Source organism: Somniosus microcephalus, chromosome 12, assembly GCF_052327205.1.
Source record: "Somniosus microcephalus isolate GS21.2 chromosome 12, FLI_Smic_1.0, whole genome shotgun sequence".
NCBI classification, from domain to species: Eukaryota; Metazoa; Chordata; class Chondrichthyes; order Squaliformes; family Somniosidae; genus Somniosus; species Somniosus microcephalus.
The window spans coordinates 122,338,035-122,347,127 of record NC_140998.1 but is presented as its reverse complement, the minus strand read 5'-3'; the positions used below and the strand labels follow the sequence as shown (position 1 = coordinate 122,347,127).

Here is a 9,093-nt window from a genome sequence, read left to right as displayed (position 1 = left end):
GCTCAGCTTGCTCTGGCCTAATAAAGCAAGCACATGGACTAGCAGCTCATCCTGTCTCTGTCTCTGTCCTTCATTTGTTCTACCTATGTATATTACAGATTGCATTTTTATAGACAGGAGATAGTTGTTAATGGTAGCAGCTCTGCCCAGGGAGCTGTGGAGTCGTGTAGGGATCAGCGTCGGGGCCATTGCTCTTCACAGTTTGGATGAAGACTTTAGAGGAATGATCCACAAGTCTGGGGATGATACAAAGATATCTGCGGACATTAGATGAGTAAAATAGGTTACAGGCGGATTTGGACGCAGTGGAGCAAAGAGCCTGAGCCTGGTAATGTATTTTAATATAGACAAATGCAGCATGATGCAATTCTAAGCATGTGTACACCATACAGGGTTGTACACTTAAGGCAGCTGAGCAGGAAGAAGAGCTGTAATTATTGAATGTCTTTTTGAAAATCCAGAAACACAATATTACCAAGCTTCTCTCATTCATTAACATTGTAACTTCAAAAAATTCAATCAAGTTGGTGAGACAGGACCTCTTTTCCTCCAGCCACATTGTGGTTCCCCAATAGCCTCTGCTCTATCAAAATATTCATGCAATGCACCTCTGACAATCCCTAAGCGACTAGTTCTTGGCTTTTGTCACACTTTGCTGTACCACATGAAATTTGCAATTCACATTGAATGTCTGCAGCCAGAAAGATAAATCTTTTATTAACCACCTGCAACTATCACAAGAATTGTTTTATTTTGGTAGCGGTATCCAATACCAATGAATATGTTAGAAGTGACACTTAAACATGAGATATTAGAAAGGGCCAATGATGGAACTCTGAAATAAAAAAATAATGGAATTGACCAGTAAATCAAGTGACATTTGGAAAGCAAGACTTTTCGCTAGGTAGGATATGCCCAGTGCGATAACACGGCTGCGTTTTTCCTGTTTTTATTTGAAGCTGTGTTTTTTTTTTGCTTGCATCTATTGAAAGACGTCAGATATTTGCATGATAGCAAAATACTGCAGATGCTGGAAATCCGAAATAACAACAGAAAATGCTGGAAAAACTCAGCAGGTCAGGCAACATCCGTGGAAAGAAATTTGAGTTGATGCATGTACGTGGAAGGATGTCACTGAGGCTGCTGATTGACAGGAGCTGGGGCTGCGGTGGGAGTGGAACCTGGTGCGGGCGGGTCAGAGGTGAGGGGTGAGAGTGCGGCTGCGCCTCACTGAGAGCCGGGCTGATAATGATGGCGGCGGCTGGCGGTGGAAGTGGTAGCTGTTTTCTCCGCTGCTCCCGGCTCGTCTGTCTGCTGCTGCTGCTGCATTTGTCGGCGGTCAGGCTCTGCGCCGGCTCCGAGGCCGAGGGCGCCAGCGGGGAAAGGTTCAAGATTGAAGGGCGGGCGGTGGTGCCCGGCGTCAAACCGCAGGACTGGATCCACACGGCCCGGGTGCTGGTGGAGGGAGAGGAGCACGTCGGCTTCTTCAAGTAAGGACCGGGAGGCCGGCCCCGGGGCCACGCACCGCGGTCATTGTTGGCAGCAGCCCCTCCCACCCCCGGGCTCTGCCCCGGCCCCCGGACAATTAGGCCTCAAAGCCTCACCGTCGGCCCCGAAAGCTGGGCGGGTTGCTGGCGCAGTCCTGGGTTGGGACGCGCGACTTTTAACACTTCGCACGAACAGCAAGCAGTTAGTTTGAGCATCAGTAGTTGTAATGTGGGAAACGCGGCAGCCAGTTTGCGCACAGCAAGCTCCCACAAACAGCAATGTGATCATGACCAGATAATCTGTTTTAGTGATGTAGGTTGAGGGGTAAATATTGGCCAGGACACCGGGATAACTTCCTTGCTCCTCTTCGAAATAGTACCATGGGATCGTTTACATCCACCCGAGAGAGCAGAAGGGGCCTCGGTTTAATGTTTCATCCGAAAGACAACACCTCCAACAGTGCAGCACGCCCTCAGCACTCCTCAGCACTGCACTGGCGTGTCAGCCGAGATTATGTGCTCAAGTCCTTGGAGTGGGACTTGAACCCACAATCTTTTGACTCGGGCAAAATACTTTTTGAAGTACTACCACTGACCGGCAAAAGCAACAGCAAGGGAGCTTTGTTATTTGGACAGGTTGGGTGATTGAGCAGAAGCATGGCAGATGCAATATAACGTGGATAAATGCGAGGTTATCCACTTTGGTGTCAAAAACAGGAAGGCAGATTATTATCTGAATGGCAATAGATTAGGAGAAGGGGAAGTGCAACGTGACCTGGGTGTCCTTGTGCACCAGTCGCTGAAGGTAAGCATGCAGGTGCAGCAGGCGGTTAAGAAGGCAAATGGTATGTTGGCCTTCGTAGCGAGAGGGTTTGAGTACAGGAACAAGGATGTCTTGCTGCAGTTGTACAGGGCTTTGGTGAGACCACATCTTGAGTATTGTGTGCAGGTTTGGTCGCCTTCTCTGAGGAAGGATTTTCTTGCCATGGAGGGAGTTCAGCGAAGATTCACCAGGCTGATACCTGGGATGGCAGGAATGACGTAAGAGGAGAGATTGGGTCGATTGGGCTTATACTCGCTGGAGTTTAGAAGAATGAGAGGGGATCTCATTGAAACTTTAAAAATTCTGACAGGACTGGACAGACTAGATGCTGGAAGGATGTTCCCGATGGTCGGGGTGTCCAGAACCAGGGGTCACAGTTTAAGGATAAGGGGTAAACCATTTAGGACTGAAATGAGGAGGAATTTCTTCACCCAGAGAGTGGTGAACCTGTGGAATTCTCTACCACAGAAGGCAGTAGAAGCCAATTCATTAAATATATTCAAGAAGGAGTTGGATATATTTCTGAAGGCTAAAGGGATCAAGGGGTATGGGGAGAAAGCAGGGACAGGGTACTGAATTTGGATGATCAGCCATGATCGCATTGAATGGCAGAGCAGGCTCGAAGGGCCGAATGGCCTACTCCTGCTACTACTATCTTCTATGTTATGGAATGGGCAGAGCTGTGGACATCGGGGCAAGTGTAGGACAGATCTTTTACAATCAAGTAAAGAGTTGAGCTACTTGTAAAGCTGTTTATTCTTCCTCCTCTGAGGGTGTTGATCCTCGCTGCTATACATTTGCACTGGTGCTGGCAGCTGTCAGCTACCTCAAGTGTCCATTCTTATAAAGTGTTGGCACGCTGTCAGTTTTTCTCACCTGATGCCCACAGAGGTGCACTTTACAGAGATGGCCTGTGATCTGGATTGCTGGCCTGACCGATTTTCCCCTCCTTAGCCCAGTGGTACTGAAACCAATTATAGCCTCCCTACTGTCATCCCAGTTGAGACCAGCCACTCATCCCAGACCAAAGATTGAATTTGGGACCTTCCTCGTCTATATGATTATACTGCCCCACCAGGCGGTGGAATTACTTACTGAGCCATCCCGAGAGACTCTTTATTTTGGCAGGGCATCACTGCTTATAATTTAGCTACAGTGGATTTGCTTTATTTTAAGTACTGTCACAGTGTACAGTGATTGTGAACATAAAATTGGGAACGGTGTTGCTGAAAAATATATGATCTTACGGAAATTAAAGCACAGAAGGATGCTATTTGGCCCATTGTGCTAGTGTTAACTCTTACACTGGAGCTGTGTGTTTTCTCCCATTTCCCTGCCTTTTCTCCATCCTTTATATTACTTTTCAAATACTGTACTTAATCAACTATTTAAGTTTCTATCTCTAGCCACTTGCGATAAACTGTGTTTTGGGAGAACTGGTGAACTGATGCTTTTATTTTGTAATACAAATATTTTAGTTTTTGTATATTTTTGTCAATTCTTGAACACTGAAAACTGGCAGGGGGGATTAGTTTAATCTGAAAGTGAAGGGATCTGAGTTCATCTGCATAGTTGAAATATTCCTGAAGTATTAACAAGCAATGGGTTACAGTTTGTGTTTACACTAAATTCAGAAAGAATTCTCGGCAAAATGGAAAGATGGCTTGAAATGATTGTGGGAGTTTCAAAGACCAAATTCACTCTAGTTCATAGCCTACGGTGACATGATAGCCATGATAGACATGGAAGAGTATGGTCTTAACACATCCACCCAAAAATAACCTATAGCCCTTCACAGCTTCCAGCTGTTTCTTAAATTGATTCCAGGTTTTTGCCTCCACTACCCTTCCTAGAGGTCAATTTCATGTGATGATCGCACTTTGCATGAAGAATTTTGCCTTTTTCTAGTTTGAACTTAAGTTTTCTTCCCCTTTTGTCACTATTGAATTGGAAGTAATGATCTGTATTTACCATTTATTGTCACATAGCTCTGAGGTCTCTTCTCAGTTGCCTCCTTTCAAGGCTGAAAAGCCTGAATTTCTCCAGTCTTCCCTCAGTCTTTTAGCACTACTATCGGTCTCCTCACTCTTCTCTTCACCTCCTTCAGAGCTTGAATGTCTCCCTTGTGTTCTGTAGTGATTGGGTATATTGAGCATACTAATACACTTGATCTCTTTCAACTTTACACGTAGTCGTTTTGCCCATCTTTTTTGTTTCTATCTGCAGCACTTTATATTGTGTTACTGGACATCCTTGATACAAATATTTAGTGTACTATTTAACATTGATTTTCTGAAGCATTTCAGACTATATATTTCACTTTATAGGACAGATGGAACCTTCACTGTAAATGACGTTCCCTCTGGTTCATATGTGGTGGAAGTGGTGTCGGCAGCCCACCGCTTTGAACCTGTGCGAGTTGACATAACTTCCAAAGGTAAAATCAGGTAAGAATGAACTAAGAGTTATGCTGAAATATTTTTTACTTTTAATTAATTTGAAACTGCTTCTTACAAGGCTTGCCATTCTTGATGTCAAAATGTATCCTGACAGGGTAATTTTTTTTTAGTTTCACATTTTTGAAATGTATATGAATCCAGGACTGGGACAGTCACTAAGATCTAACAAAAAGCTGGGGCCATTTAATAAAGGTTGTGATTCTCCTCGTCGATTATAAACAGTTTCCACCCCTTGCCAGGAATATCGCCATTCAGTGTTCTGCAGTCATGTCTGAATAAAGTAACCATTAATATTTTTTAAAGTTCAGACATTTGGCATTTTTTTTAACCAAAAGGGAGGTGATGCAAGTAATTTTTGGCAAGAAAATTGTTACACTTTTTTTCATTCTTTAATTTGTTTTCTTACAAGAGCAAGGCACGTGAATTATTTAAAGGCATCTGAAGTTATTAGGTTGCCATATCCCATACAAATCAAATCTTCTGGTCCTCCTCCGTACTTTCTGAAGAGAGAAACATGGGGCTGGACAGACTTCCTCATGAATCCTATGGTAAGTGCTTGTGAATTATTAAACTACGTTTGTAAATTTCTTTTTTACAATGTACTTATTGTAAATTGGGAAAAACGATTAGTGCTTAATGCTGAATATAATACCAGCGTACTCTTTTAAAATATTTTACTTAGGTTTGTATTACCCGACTTTAAATAACCTTAAGTGCTGATGGGTAGAGAAAGTCATGTGCAGTCTCGTCTGACCTTCACTGAGACCCTGTCCACCTGGCCAGGTAGATGTTAAAGATCCTGCGATACTTTTCAAGGAAAAATGGGGAGTTTCCTCCTAGTATCCCAGCCAATAATCACCCCTCCCCCAACACTCAACAAATTAACTGGTCATTCATTTCATTGCTGTTTGTGGGAAGTTGTTTTACACATTAATTGCTGAGTATGCCTTCAGTGACTGTATTTCAAAAGTAATTTATGTGAATCACTCCAAGATGTTTCTCAGACATGGTAAAATGTTATATAAACACAGGACTTTTAAAATCTTGGGCTGAATGCTGGAAGCTGTTATGTTTCAAGTTCGCAGGTCTCATTTGTATTCTAATCGATGGGGCGTGCTGTGGAAGAAATGAGAGCTAACCTGTGTACAGCGTAGCCAGTTTAATGCCCCATTTATACTGCAGAACTGCTTTAGCGAAAGCAATTGCGCAATACAGGGTACACTTTTTTGTGTAACAACCCCCCCCCCCCCTATTAATGTTGCAGACTAGATTCAAAGATTTGAAGCAATTCCAGTGCTGCACAACAGATTCTTCACAACTAAGATCTTTTCTGGTGAGGGGGAGTTGAGGAAGGTTTGTACAGGCTCAGAATATTCACATTGCCTGTCTGAGTAGTCTGTACTGAAATGTAAATATTTGGAGTAAAGAACATCGGTATAGTTTAACTTTTATAAATCAGAATCTAATGGCTGTTGACTCAAATCATACAAATAGTAATTAAGTTTTTAATATTTAACTGCACACTAAGATTCAAAAAAAAATTTAAGAGCGGTTTATATCTAGTTTCTAATTAGAGAGAATGGGCAGATGTTTTCCAGATCCCTTATTTCAGATTAGATGTAGAAAATGTCTCATTTTCCCTTGGAGAGGGTGGAAAATATCTAACCTATGCTGCTCTTATTGGGATAGTTCAGCCTATGGTCACTTTTTTTGTTCAACTGCCAACCTCTAGGAAGCATGTTGAATAATGCATTGTGGGGAAAGTACACTTTTGCCATTTTTCCTCTTTAACAATTGTCCTTTTCCGTTTCCCTCTTCTATATAGATACCTGGCTGCTAGCTTTGCTAGTTGTAATGTTGTACATGCTTCCTTCATACTGTAAAATAATCTCTGGTGTTATACCTGGATACAAACTGTGCTGAATTCTCACTCGTAGCATACTTTGTGGTGATTTTTTAAGATTTATGATTGTTGCATCTGCGCAGGTAATGATGATGGTTCTTCCATTGCTGATCATCCTCCTGTTGCCTAAAGTGGTCAACACCAATGATCCTGAGATGAGACGGGTGAGTATGCTGAGTTAAAACTCAAAAAACACACTGGGGCGAAATTCCTGTATTTGTTGATTTTAGTGGAAAAAATGGCCTCAAAACGACTTTTCTGTTAAAATTAATGGAGAGAAATTTCACCTGGATTGTGCTGGATCCCGAAATGTGTGTATATATTATATATGTGTGTATATATTATATATGTGTGTATAATATATGAATTTCAAGCACTGGACCTTTTTGCAATGTGTTAAGATTTGGCATGCAGTGAGTGAAGTATTGGAGTATATTTGAATTGTTGAACACAGTGAATTTCATATGAAAAACTTGCATGTAACTAATTTAAAAGGTAATTTAATTTTGCATAGGTCCTAAGAACAATTTTGTAAATCTTGCTTTATGGTTGTATAATGGGGTAATATAATCATTTGTGTTACTTGGCATAAAGGTAAACTTGAGAGAAGTTGCTTGGCTGAGAAAAACTGGATCATATGTTCTAGACAGTCCTTCCTAATCTGTTTATTTTGTGTTGGGAACATTTATGAAAGTGTTAAGTAATATGCACATTGTTACCAGGAGAACTTGGCCATGAGAGTCTGCAAGTCGGAGTTTTCAACCTGAATACAAAATGTTTATACAAATAGTGGTATAAATATGCTAATTGGGCGATTTTAGGTGGGCCGGTAACTCCAGCTCGAGTTCCATTGGTCACCTGGCACTCACTCACTCACTCACTCACCTTGCTATAGCCCCTATGTATTTAATCAGTTTTATCTCTGCCAATTGGCATCAAAGGGAGGTTGAATGTTCTATTTCCTATGAAGAAAAACTGACCTTATTTTGTGCTGTCTGATCCAATCTGCCTTTTTAATCTCAGCTCAGAATGATCTCTACAGTATGGTGGTTAATGTCCTACTTGAGGACAAAAATGAGTAATTGTTTTTATTTTAAAAAGTGATAAAATTAGGAAAGAGTATTTGTTTCTCCAAATGACATACTAGTACTTGGAGTGACGGGAGGTTACTTGCTGGCTTTGTTATTAGCTGGCATTTCATTCTTTGTGAAATAAGGTGAAAAGAGAAAGTTTCTTAATCTTTCACAGTAATGGTATACTGTGACAGAGGTGTACTTGTTGGGTGCTTAAATAAAGAAGATTTGTGGGTGTCCCAAACTCAACTGACCTGTGTAACTGAACTTGGGTACTGGTGTTCTTACTTAGTGCCATTGACTTTGTTTGAATATAGAGATCGAGATACATTCTGCAGCATCATCACAACATATGTCTGCTTTCTATTCTAGGAGATGGAGCAGTCCATGAACATGCTGAACCCTAACCACGAGTTGCCGGATGTTTCAGAGTTTATGACCCGCCTTTTCTCTTCCAAGTCATCCAAATCTGGAAGTGGCAATAAGGCTGGCAAGAGTGGTGCTGTAAAGAGGAGGTAGTCCTTCCTTTGGAGCGTCGTTCAAGGTTAATGCGCACACAATGCCTATTTGTGCTCTAAAAAAATCGCCAGTAGAATAAATACTGAGAGCTTCTTGCAGAGAAAAATAAAATTTGATAAAAGCATACTTGACTTCTTGAAGACTAAGGACTAGGTATTTATGTATATATTGAAACATCAAAAATTCTGTTTGCTTGCAGTGACTAGTACATTCTGAAGAATTTCTTATAATTTAATTAAGGTGTAACGCAGAATAATATTCTAGTTTATTTACCAGTTTTGGTAAGTATTTTTAATACATTCAAAGTCTGTTCAAGAGATTACAGTAATATAAAAGTGAAACATTTCAAATCCCTGTTAAATTTCTGATGTACAACAAGGTAATGGCATGTCTCAAATGAATGAAGTATATCCAAGATAACTTTGTTTCAGAGCTATGTATATTTCAAGTGCACAAAATAAAGTAATACAAGTAGACCATGGCTCAGTGGCTCTTGATAACGGCAGCATTGACATGAACTTTGTGAAGAATATTTAGGAGTTTATCCTCCTGATCCTAAGGTGCTATGTTGCTTTAGTTTAAATAGAAGTGCCATATCTCACAAAAGGTAATTCTAGATGAGGGAGGCCATTCGGTCCATCTAGGTCATCCTTCCATAGAAACCTTCAACTCCCTATCACAGCATTCAACAGCCTCTTGAATGAGTTTTTGCTTCCATTTACCTGAAGACCATTGCAGCTATTAATCACTGTATTAAAAAAAATAGAGCTGAACTTTTCTGGATTGTACCTATTTCCTCTTGTCCTGAAGTTGTGGTGTAAGTTACAAC

The 9,093-nt window shown here is 41.1% G+C and overlaps 1 protein-coding gene across 1 annotated transcript; it reads left to right on the top strand.

Annotated features, from left to right (window-relative positions):
• Positions 1-1,205: 1,205 nt before the first annotated feature.
• Positions 1,206-8,740, top strand: emc7b (ER membrane protein complex subunit 7b). Its single transcript, XM_086003501.1, has 5 exons — positions 1,206-1,490; positions 4,638-4,757; positions 5,179-5,317; positions 6,756-6,836; positions 8,118-8,740. The coding sequence occupies exons 1-5, from the start codon at positions 1,249-1,251 to the stop codon at positions 8,262-8,264; spliced, it is 729 nt and encodes a 242-aa protein (XP_085859627.1). The 5' UTR covers positions 1,206-1,248; the 3' UTR covers positions 8,265-8,740.
• Positions 8,741-9,093: the final 353 nt, after the last annotated feature.

What these genes read in the sequence shown, in the direction of transcription:
- emc7b (XM_086003501.1), top strand. Translation starts at nt 1,249, where the DNA reads ATGATGGCGGCGGCTGGCGGTGGAAGTGGTAGCTGTTTTCTCCGCTGC. An exon ending in ACTTCCAAAGGTAAAATCAG is followed by an intron (nt 4,758 to 5,178) that starts GTAAGAATGAAC and finishes TTTTCTTACAAG; the next exon opens with AGCAAGGCACGTGAATTATT. An exon ending in ATGATCCTGAGATGAGACGG is followed by an intron (nt 6,837 to 8,117) that starts GTGAGTATGCTG and finishes TTTCTATTCTAG; the next exon opens with GAGATGGAGCAGTCCATGAA.